Here is a 14910-nt window from a genome sequence, read left to right on the forward strand (position 1 = left end):
GCAAAAAATCCCTTTGAAATAGGATCTGTGAGCCCCGTGAACTCTGGTTACTCAGCATTGTTGGATGATAACGTACTGCAGCTAGGGAATAGAAGTGCTTCAGGTTTCCAGAATTTGTGCAGTAGTGGGTCGCTCTTATGCCATTCAAGGCAGTTGTTTGGATTTCTATGGGTGTTCGTTTGTTCGTTCTTTTAATAAAAACAACTTACATATTCAGAACAACCCAAAAATCTCTTAAGTAATGAAGGATGATTTATAACAGCATTCTATGTAGCTTATGAAAAAATCAACTGCATGGTCTAGTTTAATAAATGCTATGCTGTATCCTACAGGCTTTCCTTTTCCTAGGGGCTCTTCCCTTTTCTGAGCTTGGCACTGCATGAAGCTGAGGAAGCAGAACAGCACAGGGAAGGGAAGTAATGATGACAACTTTGGAAAGTTTTTAAATTTACTCCCACAAGCTCTCTCATATTTTTGATTGCTGTTGTAAGAGTCCTCCTCCATACAAGGCTTATGCATCAGCAGAAAAATGCATTAAGCATTTATTGCACAATATTAAGTAAACAGGGTTTTTATGCGGGGTGGTAGGGTGATGGTGTTTGTTTTCTTCCCCCTGTAAAAAGAAGAATCAAAGAAGAAAGAAACCCCCCATAAATCACACTCACACATTCACAGGACTCTTAATCCGAAGAAAGATGGTATCTATAATACAGTAGGGATGAAAAAACACAAAATACTATTCTGTAAAAATTGGTAGATTGTGATATTAATTTTATCCGATGTTATTCCTTCTCATAAATGCAACAGAAATCTTCTTTTAAAGCTTTGAGATATACAGCCAATTAGTGCCAACTACAAGACACTACTTTTTTTTCTATTCCCTTGATTATTTTTGTGTGAGTGTGCACCTATCACCATCGTTAGCAGCAGCAGTATATACCAACATTAGTTGCAGCAGTTCTCACAGTGCCTTGAATGAACATCAGTACCACAAGCGGTACAGGTACCACTGTGGGAAACCCTATGTGATACCTCCAAAGAGATGTCTAGTATGCTTTTTGTTAGAATGAGAAGCTGTGACTGCAAACACTGAATAATTGCTCACATAGGCAGGCAGCTGAAAAGCAGCTTGGGACTCTTCAGAACCTTTCATCAGTTCAAGAACCGTGGCTTCTCATATTTTTATCCTTACAGATAGCAGGTGCCCCGCTAGCCTATTTTGCAGGGTCCTGGTTAGACTTCTGGCAGCTTGCCTACACTGCTGTCACCAGGTAAGTTCCCTAAATGCATTTTTAACTTCCGTTCTGGAATGAATGTTATGTTTCTTTTAAAAAAGGAAAAGAAAGTTTTAGTTTCCCAGTCACCTTTATTTCACTAGAAAAGTATAAATTACCATCATAAATACAGATATCACCAGTATAAAAATTAGATTCTCATTTATAAAATAAATATTAAAATAGTCAAAGCAACAGGTACCTCCAAATCCCATCACCAAGATGATTTGTACCTCTACCACAGAAACTATTCATTCACCAACTGTTTAATTAAAAATAACATTCAAAATGCAGTAAATACTGCTACCGACTCAGTGCTTGCATGAAGTGAGTTACTACTGACTCAAAAACTGCAAATTATTTGTTCTAACACTTGCTTGGAACCATCAGACTACCCTGTCTGTATAACTCTAGGTGTAGTGTAATCTGGATATGCTTTCCAGATGGATAGCAGCTACCTACTTCAAGAATGTTCCTTACAAGTCGCCAGTACAATAGTTTTAGTTTGTTTACCTTTGATTGTCTATACCCAAAGATAAATAGACCAAGTTAATTTTATCTAATAAGTGCAGACATAGTAGTAGCATCTTTGTCACATCTGAACTACTAGATCATTTCACCAGTTAATAATGTTAAAAGAAAGTCAGATAAATACAGGTTTTGTTTCATAGAAACAGAAAAATGTTCCTTTTAGTTAGGTAAAGGACATATATTTTTCAAAAGTAGTGTTTTTTTCCCCTCACAAGTACCATAAATCTTCTGGCTCAGTAAAGCCATACTTTCAGAAAGTCTGTACCTGGTCAAGTCAAAGGTCCATCTAGTTCAGAGTCCTGTTTCAGACAGGACAATAGAAGGAGCTTGGGAGAGTGTATGAGTAGGGTTAGGCTATTGTAACAGACCACCAGAATACTCTTCCAGCCTCTGGCCACTAGTGACACAGGGGCTTCCTGATATCTGGATTTTCCTCTGTGATTGTCTAATGGATTTTTGAATCCATATAAAGTTTGGCCTTCAAAATTCCTGTATCAGAGAGCCTAAAAGGCTCCACTCAATTACCCAATTTATGTTTTTTGTTTTCATTTGTTTTTTTTTTTTTTTTTGCTTTGGAACTGTCACTAGTGTCCACAATAGTTTTTCCTTAGATGCTGTTAAGTGGTTCCTTTTCTCTTGCAGCTTTTGTTTTCTTGTGTTTACACAGGATCACTGATAGGACAACAGCAAGAGTGATGACTGCAATCACTATCACTGCTATGATGATAAAGACTTCTGCTCCGTATTCTGTAGGGGAGGAAAAAAAAATCCAAGATTCAGTTATCAGAAGCCATAATATCACAGTGCTGCAAACTTTTAGAACCCACTTCACTGAACTTAAAAATGCTTTCTGTATTTTACAGTATCACAGACATGGAGTGACCACCTCAGTGTGAACTGAATTCATTTTAACGTGAATTTGTTGGACTGAGGTAAAGCTTTATTTCACCTGGTTCACACTAGGTTTTAATCTAGTTTAGTTAGTGCACTAAAATACCATACTACCACCACAAGAATAAGTTAAACTGTTCCCCCTACTCCTGAATTATTTCTGTGAAACTAAGCCCAAGGGGACATTCATTCTAGGTTAGATGCTAGAAAAAAACAGAAAAGATTTCTATTCAAGTTGTAATTTACTAGAATTCAACTATTGTGATAAACAAAAATATATACCTAGATAAGAAAGTTAATTTGAGAGAGTTAATTTGCCAATTTTAGAAGAGCTTTTCTACTTGGAGTGCAAATATTCTTATCTGGTGGGGAAGGAAGATACAGTACAGCAATGTGATATTATTTAATAAATATTGATGACTTTATATTGAATAAAGTGTTATCCAGATTGTTTGTCTGGAATTAGACTGGCTGATTCACCAACCACTCACTAACTTATTTACCAGTAAAGAAGTTAATCTGCCAGCCTCTGACCTTGTAATGTAACAGTAAAGAAAGTCTTAGTCTCATCATCTGCTTTTGAGATAGTAACTGAAGTCCAGTTCAGACAACAAGTCAATGGAAATGCCTGTTAACGTAGGTTTCCAGCACTCCTATGTTTTAGAACTAATCCTTCAAGCACTTACTATGGGACCTGTTATTGGAAGGATCTGAGGAAAACAATCAGAAAACAAAAAAAAAGAAGCTGAAGACTAGTGTTGAGATCTGAAACCTCAGTGACCAGCCATCAACTCAGACAATTTAAAACTAATCGAAACAGTTTATCAAAACCCTAAAACCAACCCCAACTAGCTAAAGATGGTGGACTGCGAGTTCTTCCCCTGAGTTTCCATGTTCAGTCTGTGTCCTCTCATTTACACAGCAACTAGCATATTTTATAACTTAGGCATCACAATTTAAAGAGGTATAAAAATATACTCAGAATTGAAGCATCTTTTTGTTAGAATGCTAAAGACTTAATGACAGACAGACTTCACCAGATACCTACCATCTAAGATATTTCTTCCTATGCTGGTACAAAGCACCGTGCTTTCTTGACCATTACGGTTTTCTCTGCGGGAGGGAATGACTCCCTGTATGTAGAAGCAATAGTTCTTTGTGCTGTCAATGCTTATTTCAAATTTATGGCTTTCTGTTGTTGCATCTTTCTGTAAAGAAAAAAAAAAAATTTCAAGAAAGTGTTCTCTGCAAAAGTGTTGGTTCTTAAGGTAGCAGAGAAATTGTGTAGCTATAATACAGCTACAGAATACGTAGAAAGTAGTTAGACCTTACCTTTCCAGAACTTTGATCTTTCCAGTAATAGAGTTTGTATTCCAGGTCATGTTGGAAAATATCTCGAATACTTTGAAAGCTTCCATTAGGAAATGTATATGGTGTAAGTGGATCCTGGAACACAACATTCAGTTTGGAACCTTTCTGCGTGTGATTCTGTATCTCCGGTTTTCCGAGAACAGCTAAACAAGCATTTTTAGAATTAAAAAACTAGCATCATCTTTTCTACAGAACATGTTCTTTTTTTCTTCCTCCCTCTACTCTCTTTCCTCCTCAAATCTATTATAAGTTTACAGAGCCAAAGTAATACAGTGAAATCCTGGATTATTAACAAATATCTTCATCTAATACACAATGTTAATAAAATGGCCTACTCTATGCAGCAAGAAACAAATGGTAACTAAAATGTTACACACTCCCCTACAACAGGGAAAGCTTTATCCCTGAATGTCATCTTCTCAGATATCAGTATGGCTACTGTAAGAATCTATAGGAAAAACCTTTAGGCCCAGTTAAACCCTGTTCAAGTCAACGGAAGTAATCTTGAAAGGAAGTTTATGATAAGATTTAACTGGAAATCCAACTTACTCTGACTATAAGGTGTAAATTTTTCAGAGACTGCAAAAGGTGGTTCTTCAAAGTTATCCATCCCCAAGGATGTTACAGACAGTATGTGTGCTGTGTAGGTCTCTTTTACATTCCTGAGCACATCAGTAACATCACACTCTGTTTCTGTTGTCAAAATACATTTTTTTTTGGTGTCAGATGTCTGCCTGAAAAGAGCAAGAAAGAAGCGTCAACACTTTCCGAACAGACTTTTACATATTTAGATATGTTAAAAAACATTTTTTCCACTCAAACTCTATAGATTTCCCTCATCCAGTGGAACAGTCTTGCAGGTGTACTAGGCTGAAAAGAAGAAAAAACCTCAAAACCCACTATCCTGTACAGCTACATTTCACGATTCAAAGTAGAATCAAGTAAATCAAATATGAGCCATAATAATTACAGAAATATGTTATTGGATACATATATAAATTAAAAAAATCAATCTTTTATATGAATTGAATAGAAACCATAAGTAGTTCTGATTTTGGATTTTTCTGCAGTTGACTTCTTATATTTTTTTTTAAATATAAGATGCATAAATCACTTTGAAAGTGTTATCCTTGATGCATCTGAACACTATCGCCTTAAGAAACCTCAGTTGTCCTAGGAAGCTCTGTTGACACCAATATTAACTGTTTAATGTGACAACGATGTCTCCTTATGTATGTCACCTGTGTTTGCATCTATGCAGGTGCAATGTCACCAAGAACCAGACAGTAGCAGCAATTTTCATTGCAGAATTACAATTTTAAAATATTGACAAAAACATGACCTATGCAATTCTCTTGATTTTTAAATTATAGAAAGCAGGTCCATTTACTTGAGAAATAATAATGAAACCAGGAAAAAGGTGTTAGTTCCCTATTTTACTTCCTAATAAGAAGGAATGAAAAAACAGATTAGATATTACTGCTTCAATTCTTTTCCCTGCTTTTGCTGGTGAACTAAGGAAAAGAAAAACTGTATGATCTCAGCTGAAAGAGCAAGAGTGCCAACTGTTTAGAAATTAACAAATGAGTTTTCCTCCAAGTCAGTCAAGTTTTGAGTCGCCTGAAATCCCTTCTCGCTTCACCAGATTTCTTATGATGTCACAGACCAGTTATAGTGTTCTGGAGATGCCTTGAAAAGAGAGATTTGATCTTTGTGATCAAACAAATGTACTCTCTAAATTTACATAGATGAGAAAGCAAACATTTAAGCATACTTCATCCATAAGAGCAACTCATCTAAAGAAGTGCCTCTGTATCAGAACTATACCTGATTCTATACCGAATCTTGGGCAAACAGACTTAAATTTTTTACAAGCACAAATGGCTGGAAAGAAACTCCAGATTCATAAATTCCATAAAATTCATTCTGCTAAGTGTGTGCTTTTAAGTTTATTAATTTAATCACTCCCTTAAAAAAAATAAAAGAGCACATCAGGCCATTGCACCGGTATTTCATCATTAGTCATGAGAGAGCTCTCATTTCTATGCCACTTTTACAGACAGAGGAGACTACAGTACCATATTTTCATTAATATGTAGGAGAGTTGATGATGCAGTTTCCCTTTGGGGCATGGTTAATAATGGTCTATGAATTAATATGGGAGCTAAGAACAGCACAGATTTATTACTGAACTTCATGGAAGTTTTTGTGTAGTATTGAAAGAGGTGTTAGACACTTCACATAAGCTGGTTACTTTTTATGTCCACTGTATTTCATAGCTTACATAAAACATGATGACAGAGGAAGTCTCAACAGAGGTAGACGAACAAAGGTAATTTTTAGTATTACCCAGCAAGACACATCATTTACTGTGATTCACCAATTAGAATAAAATGCAGACTCATATTTATCAGACACCTCCCAAGACTAAAGACTCAGTCCAGACACCTGGAAAGACATAAAAAGCTCAAGTTCTATCTAATACATGGTATGTCAGATTGAGTGTCAACTTCCTCAAAGTATCCTGGCCTAGATCTCCAGTACAGCTGGCCTGCACCAAACCCCAGAACTGAAATACTGATCCAAAGCTCAACTGTCCACTTCCGAAGTGGGCAAAACCGGAAGCCTGAATCAGATATTCTTACAGTTGGATACAAAGAAGTATTAACAGCTGGGTTAGCAGTTTTCCTAAATCCTCATGTTTGGGCTCTTTTCCTGTTATATTCAGTCTCAGAAATATTCAAACACACTCTACTTGCATCTTCTTCAATTGCCATTAACGGACACACCTTGGTGATATCTACTTACCCATGTATTTCTACTGTATAGAAGTAACCTGATGGTTTTGGTTGCCACTGTAGTATAGTTTTAAAATTGATAGAAGACCAAGTTATATTGACTGCTGTTGGTAGTTCTGGATTGCCTTTAAATACAGAAAAGAGAAGGGTGCCATCAGTCATCTCATGCGTAATTCCTGGTTCCCTGCAGTCACTGTTTAGTTAAATGAAGCTGTTGCTGTTAATTGCTACTTGGAAATGTTCTTTTGGGGGAAATTTTATGTAATTCCTGGTTCCCTGCGGTCACTGTTTAGTTAAATGAAGCTGTTGCTGTTAACTGCTACTTGGAAATGTTCTCTTGGGGGAAAAGGCTCAGTCCTGCCCTCTGGGCTTATGCTCATCTTACTAAAGGAATGTGTCCTGGCAGAAGCGAGAAATATGAGAAGAAAATTATTTTCCCTCTTGTAACACCTAGGTCTCTGAGATAACTTATTCTGAGTTCCGTCTAATGCTTCCTTTTTGATCCAAGACCTCTGAAGAAGCTACAAAAGCTTGAAGATACTCATGATGGTGTCCAAGCACCGAACAAGGGTGGCGTGGTTCTGGATCACCCTTAGCTGTATCTGCTGCAGAAGGCGTTAGCTCCTAGTTTCCCCTTTTGTTTATTTGGGGAGGACAAAGTTTTCAACGGTCCGCGGCTGACCTACGCGCTTCTATCTGAGAGGGGCTACCCCCGGATGGACCCGAGGCCCGGGCTCAAGCGGAAGGCAGGCCCCGGCCACCCGGCAGCCCGCCGCCCGGCTGACGCCGCCGCTGCTTCGGGGAACTGCCCGGGAGGAAGCCAGAGCAGAAAAGCCCGCGCAACCCCCGCACCCTCTGGAAATCAGCGTTCCACGGAGCGGTAGCCTGATTACCGCCGAAAGACCACCTCCCCCGCCCCTCCGACGAGCTCGGAACCGGCGCCGAGGGAAAGACGCCGTGCGGCCCACTCCTTGCCGCTGTAGGTCGGCGGCCGCGCGCAGCTGCCGACCCCCGAGACGCCCCCCTGCTCCCCGGCACCGACCCGGCTACGGGCGTTGCTAAGGTTCCCCCGTCAGGGGAAACCGGCCCTCGGCGGCCCGAGCGCTCCGCCGCCCCGGTGCTGAAGCAGGGCCGGGCCGGAGCCGGGGCCCGCCGCAGCCCGCCGGCGACTGCCGCGGCCCCCCGCCGCGGCCCCCCGCCGCCGCCGCTGCCGGCTGCCCTCGGGGTCCGGCGTCTCCCCGCCAGAGGGGCCGAGCCCTGCCGCCTGTCCCCTCCGCCCGAGCCAGCGGCCCTCCCCGCCCGCCCGCCCACCGCTACCCACCGGCGGCGGCCAGGCGCCACAGCAGGGCGCTCAGCACCAAAGCCCGTCCTGCGGCGACGGCGCGCAGCATCCTCGGGGGAGCGGTCCGTCGGGATTCCGGCGGGATCCCGGCGAGATGCCGGCGAGGCCGAGCGCGGCGAGCTGCCGACGGGGCGGGAGGCGCCGGCTTATATCTGCGGGAGGAGAGGCGGGGACTGCGGGCGCCTCGCCCGAGGGGCAGCCCGGCGAGGAAGGCGGTGGGAGCGGCGGAGGCCGGGTGGCCGGCCCGGACGGGGTCACGGGGAACGAACGGGAGCGGGGCTGGCGGAAGCGCTTAGGCATCGCCGGATTGAGCAAGCGGAGGAGGGGATCTTCAAGGAAACTGGCTTCGCCGTGAGGAAAGGGGCGCTGAGGGAAGGGGCGGCACGTCGCCCGGGGGGCTGCGGCCCCGGCACCGTGTCCCCGGGCGCAGGCCCACCTGGGCGTGCAGGGACACCTGGGCATGCCCGCAGCTCGTGCCTCCCCGCCTTCTCCGCGCCCCCGGACACCCGCAGCAGCCGTTCGCTTCCCCGCCGTAGGACGGAGTATTGGCGAAACTGGGCAACGCTTGACAACCGGCTTCAACCGCTGCAAACCTGTGGCTGGCCGTCAAGGGCGAGGGGTGCTAGCACAACCCCGGCTGGGAAATGACTGCTCTGGAGGGCAGCTGGTCCTGCGGAAGCGATATTGGGTTAATTAACTTAGGCCCTGTAAATTCTGAAGGGCTAAATATCTCAGCTCTTGCCTCGCCACACCAAACGTTTGACACAACCGTTCGGGTAGCTCACACCCTCTGTTCGCTGGCCCTGTGCACGCGCCTACGCGAACCCTGCCGAGGCGCACCGGTCATACGAGACAGCGAGTAAGGCTCAAGTGTTCAGGGGTCTGTAGCTCACTTCTCCCATATATCAGGGACCCGTTAACCCTCTTCCTACAAGCTTACATCGGAAAGGCACGCCATTTTCGCAGGTAACAGAGAATCTGTCTCTGACAGAAGGTTCTCTGAATCTCAGCCTGCAGCCTCTGCGACAGGCTGCCTGGCCTCTCTGGTGTATATATTGCTCTTTCTCACGGTGCTGCCTTTCTAAGCACTTAAAGCAAGCTTTTGGAGGCGGGGGTTTGCGTGCTGTGTTTTCGTCTAATACTCGAGCTCTAGAGGGAGCTGTGTTCGCACTTAGCTCACAATTCGTCTGCGGGGAAGGTGGGACACAGATTATATAGTAGAACGTATTATGTAATTAAGGGGGATGGATGCCTTTTAAGCTGACTCTTCTTTTTATTTTGATGCTGATTTGTACAATGTTTTGTACCTAGAAAATACAAGTAGGAGGGGAAGACTAACGGGGAAGTTTCATATTTAATTGCCTTTAATTTTCATGAGTGACACACACTTAGATGCAAGCAATCAGTTCTGTTTCATAATGCAGAATAAATGCATGTGGACCAAACTACAATACCCATTTAAACTGGAGTCTGCATTAGAATTCATACAGTGTGTTCCGAGGTGCACCTAAACCCCGGATTTTTAAATTATCAGCATACCTTCATTAAAATCCAGCCATACACCTTCTAATTTTCCTGCCTTGTTTTTGGTCAAATTTCAGTGCTGTCTCTATGCAGCTGTATGTCAGCATTACATCAGCCAAAAAGCTCGCATGCTTTTAACTTTGTGTAGAACATAGCTCTTGTGTGACTAGATTTTCAAGATTGTGACCTTGTAAGATCACAGTTGATTTCCACAGGACTTTACAAAGAGAAACAATACTCACTTGTTTAAAGAGAAGAGGTGCTAATATAAAACTTTAAATCACCTTTAGGCTCTAATTCCTGTTAATTTCCTTGTAGTTCAGTCACAAAAGATGGAAGGCAGGTCAGTGGTGGTTTCCAGTTTTTATGGAGATGATCTCAGTACCCCCTTCTGCCCATCCTTCTCACTCCCACCTCTTCTGTCATGACCTACCATACTTGAGATAGGTGGGGAACCCTCCAGACCCTGTCCAGACTAAGCAGCTTCCAATTTCCAGCAAGATATTCCAGTGTTCACTGATGCTGTGACATCCTGCAGACATCCTGCTCCATGGAGCAGACATCCTGCTCCATGCTGTGGCATGAGACAAGGAGGCCACCAGCTTACCAGAGTGGTAGGAAGCAAAGCCTGAGCAGAAGGTTGTGCATGGATCAAGGAATCAAGCAGGGCCTGGGGGGGTGTGTGTGTGTGTGTGTGGTGTTGTGTGGTTAAAGGAAATAAATAGAGTAACTTTACCAAGCTACCCATTCTGAGGGAAGGAAGTCGAAGGGAACGTTTGAAAGCTGGGGGGAAAGACAGCATGCCAAGGGGACAGTGTAGCTAGATCACGTTGGCAGGGGAAGGGCGTGATGGACAAGGGAGAAGCACTGAGGTGAGGAACTGCTGCTGCTGCCACCTCTGCTCTTCTTTGTCCTCTCTCACCAAGTCTCGGTGCAGATTTGGCCAAAGAATGAGAACAGCTCAGCACTGCCTGACTCCAGGCATCAACCACTGTGGGAGAGGAGAGGAAACCTATGCTGCCTGACATGGGCTGATGCCTCTGAGCTGGAAATCTGCTCAGCAGCTAGTGACTTAACTGTGACATTCTGGTCACATTTCCTGCCCACTTCAGTGGTATTTCAACAGCTCATTTAAGACAGAAAATTTTCCCCTTATTTCAAATATATGTTGCTATGTGCAGGCAAGCATTATGCTGACTTAGAGCTCTGGCAGTTTGTCTAGAAATTTAGAATTTGGCTCCCATAGTGGAATGTCAAAATGTAAGTATTGACTCTGTACATGTCTCTAACTGATTTAGTCATCCTTTGCTCATTTTACAGTCAGCAGAGAAAAAAATCATTCCTAAGGTGAAATCCATGTTTTCCTAGTATAGGCATCTAAAGGAAGTCAGATTAATCTATTTAAATATTGAAATAAACGGGACATTTCTATTGATGGTGGCCAGGACCTTACTATGACCTTTTAGAATATGCGGGAGACATGCAAGAGCACAAGCCCGGCTGCATGCTTTAGGTTAGGAGATGACTTCTTCCGCTCTGTGACTTCTTCACTCTGGCGAACTTAGTGGAATCAAGGTTATTCACCATCGGGAAAGTTTGCCAGATTACAAGCAGATTCTATGGATTTTCTTTCCTTGATATCTATACCATGGAACAAATCCACACATTGATTATGGGAAAAGTGAGGAGAAAAGCGAAACTAAAACTGTGAAACTCCAGTTTTTTGAAAGAGACACATGTATTTATTTTTATCATATGATCTGCCAGATCTCTAAACTGGTTAGCCTAGAGAGGGCTACAAAATAATTTCTTGCTTAGGAAAGCAATTTCAACATCATGTTTTCTGTACTATCATATATAATTGTTGACATTCAAGTGGAATGCCTCGTGTGACAACAGTAACAGACAAGTTTCCTTACGCTGATAGTTTTGCAAGATTGTAAGTAATATTTTGTAATACTTATTAATGTTTTGAAATTCTGTAGTGCTATAAAACATTCATCATTCCATGCTAACATAAAAGTCAGCAATATTGTCATGCCCAACGGTGTAAAATGTACTTGTGTGTGTAAGATTTGAAATCCCTGGGAGCTTTTTCCAAAATGAAATTGCTCCTGATATTTCTCCTTTCACTTGGCTTTTCAGATCTTTGTTTAATTTGTCTCAGTGATGCATATGATTGGGTAATTAATTTATTTATACAATTAATTCTATTTAATTAGATAAAACAAAAATTTGGGGAGCAATCTCTGACTTGGTACCTGCTTCTATAAATATCTTAGTATTTATCTTGCAGAGCTGCTGTATCAAATACTGTGTTATAAATGCATACACAGACTCACAAATACCACTGCCTTTTAAACATTGTGTTTTAGCAGTGCTATAATTAATATATTTGGTAAGTGAAACAGCTTTGTTAAGTATAAAATATCTGTATAGTGTGCTAGTAAACAGGCTGTGAAAGTCAATAACATACACTGTGGGTACCTGACATAGGTCTTTGTTCTTTCAATCTTTTTCAGTTCCAACCAATTTTCTAAAAGGAAAAGGCCCTTCAAAAGTCTTGAAATGAGGGCAATTTTACATCAAAATTTTCTGTCTGTGCCTATAAATGGCTTAAAATCATCAGTTAATTTAGATTATATACAGCCTGTGGGTTGTATTGCACCCATTTTATACTTAGGGAGGAAACTGTATTCACCCAGCTCTTCTGTGGATATGCTAAAAGTCTATGGTGAAGTCAGGAATGTACAATGTCTTGATTTAATACTAATTTCTCTTCTTGTGTCATAATCACAAGATTATGCTTTTTTTTAAGCAAAGAAACATTTCTATCTATGGAATGTCTCTATTGAAGATAGAGGAAAAATATAGAAAATTAAATTCAGTATGTAGATACTTCATAAATCTTTACAAGCTGAGTAACTCGTTTGTACTAATGTTCTGCACCAAGGTATGGAGGGTGTGAGAGTTCATTAGATACATGCACTGGTCAAAAGTTACTCCTGTCACTGAGCAATTCTGCAGTGCTCTCTGATTATTGCTGGCCTATTTTTGTAGCTGCTAAACAGCTGCATCTTCCCTAATTGTAACATGAATTGCAGGTGGTGATTACACCAATGAACATCAAGTCAGAAAAAGCAAAGAGACTACAATCAGAGCTTATATAAAAAGGGCTATATTGACAAAATTTGTGTAACAGTATTTGTAATTAAGAGGATTTGTATAATGTTGTAGGATTTGTATAATGTTGTAGAATTTGTTACCAAGTCCCCTTTTTGATGCACAGAAACTGAATTAGTATAATTTTACCAACGCCTGTAGTAAGCAATGTCATTAAACTAGTGTAATGGAGTGAAGAACCAACTTTTATACCTAAAAGTAGTTGTGTTTATTCCTGAAGTCTCCACACCAATGAAAGTCCCAGTGTGGTAAATTCCTTGTGCATCTCTAATTTATCTAAACTACTATAAATTATTCTATGATTCTAAAACCGCCTTGTGATTTTATAAAATCACATGTAGCTTAACTGAAAATAACAAAGTTGCACTGGGATAGAACTAGTTTAAAATTTAAATCCATGTCTGACATTAATGGGACTTCCTTTCCCTTGTTGAAAAAAAATAATGAATAAGCAAAATTGATATAAAAATTGAAATTAGCAAAAGATAATTCTTACAGGGGAATCACATGTACAGTATTAATTTCTCATTGATATTAGAAATCCTGAAGCAAATCTTTGTATGGTTTTCTGATACTCTGCTTTCAAAACTTGTTTTGTTACCACATTAGTCATACACGCATCCCCTCACTTGTCATACAGATACTTTAAAAACAGACACTAGCTAAAGAACAAATCTTGTGGGAGTTTTTGGGTTTGGATTGGCTCTGGGATCCGGTGTGGAAATGATGCCTGCTTGGGAGGCAGGGGAGGCATCCCAGGGAGGGAGGCTTTGAGCCTTTCCTACACTGAAAATTCTTGTCAACATCGCTTTGGTGTTAACTCCAAATTACTGGCTGCTTTCCTGTTTCTTACTCACAGAAACACTTGTGATGCATTTACTACTCTTTTCAAAATACTGTTTTGCAGCATTATTTCTTAAAAAGGAATTTGACCTACAGGTTTGTGTACATTTAATTTCTGTTATCTTCAGGGATGCCTTGGGGTAAATAAGATTGTGTAAATGAAAATTTAAACTACACTTTGCTTAGTTTGATGCATGGAAGACTTTTCAGAAAGTGAGTGGCTATAGCAGTACCACAGATGCGTTGTCAGGAGTGGTAAGGTACTGATATACACAGCTGTTTATTTACTAGTGATGGTCTCCTGCTAGAGGGCAAGTAATTCTAAGTAGTAATAAATGTCATTGAAGCACAACAGAAACTATGGAGATAGAGACACTAAATTGTATTGATTCCTTCTGTGTCTAGATGCTTTTGGCTAGCCTAACCAAAGTGTTGTGAGGCTGAATCAGTTGTTTGACACTGTGATGCTCTCTGTCTTCCCTTTATTCCAGGTGTTCCACCACAACTGTGAAGTAGCCTCTTAGAGTAATCATTTTACCCCAGAATATCTTAATTACATAAATTAATCTTGCAGTTCCTATGCATCTCTCTCATAAGAGTTATTTTTTCCCAAATGATGCTAGACACAAGTGCAACTACCAGACGTTATTTACTTAGGTTTTCTTCCAGTGCCTCAGTTTGTGAGGGAGTGGCCAAACTGGAAAAAAACCCAAAGCAACATAAATGTTAAGTGACAATAAAACCTGTTTAGAACGAGGCATGCACATTAATGGTAACATCTTTTTTTCATATTGAATCCAGTGTTCGCTCATGACTTTTTAATTAACTGAAATAAATTAATTTTACTAGGCAGTTATTTGTGACTCTTAGTAAAAATTATTTCCCTTTCTCACCAATTGTTAAAAAATGCTGACTTTTTAATATTAGATGTGGCATATATAACTTCTCTGTGAAGGTAGTGGTAGTCAAATTCAGTGTTCTTTAAAAATATTTGGTGTGAGCATGCCTTGAAGGTTAGGCAATTAGACAGGTAAAATAAACAAAGCTTCAATTTGAACAAATGTAGTCCCTAGGCTGTCATGAAACTCATGCTTAGGAACTGTGAGAGAGGAAAAGGTAAACTGTACTCTGTTTGACTTGGTTATTATAATGT

The 14910-nt window shown here is 41.0% G+C and overlaps 1 protein-coding gene across 1 annotated transcript; it reads right to left on the reverse strand.

Moving 5' to 3' along the window:
- Positions 1-1346: 1346 nt before the first annotated feature.
- F3 (coagulation factor III, tissue factor) lies at positions 1347-8341 on the reverse strand. The gene is made up of 6 exons (XM_069789303.1): positions 8187-8341; positions 6876-6990; positions 4617-4801; positions 4029-4210; positions 3745-3904; positions 1347-2552 (listed from the first exon to the last, which is right to left on the reverse strand). Exons 1-6 carry the CDS (start codon positions 8254-8256, stop codon positions 2413-2415), a joined length of 852 nt encoding a protein of 283 aa, XP_069645404.1. The 5' UTR covers positions 8257-8341; the 3' UTR covers positions 1347-2412.
- Positions 8342-14910: the final 6569 nt, after the last annotated feature.

This window comes from Haliaeetus albicilla, chromosome 8 (assembly GCF_947461875.1).
Source record: "Haliaeetus albicilla chromosome 8, bHalAlb1.1, whole genome shotgun sequence".
Taxonomy (NCBI): Eukaryota; Metazoa; Chordata; class Aves; order Accipitriformes; family Accipitridae; genus Haliaeetus; species Haliaeetus albicilla.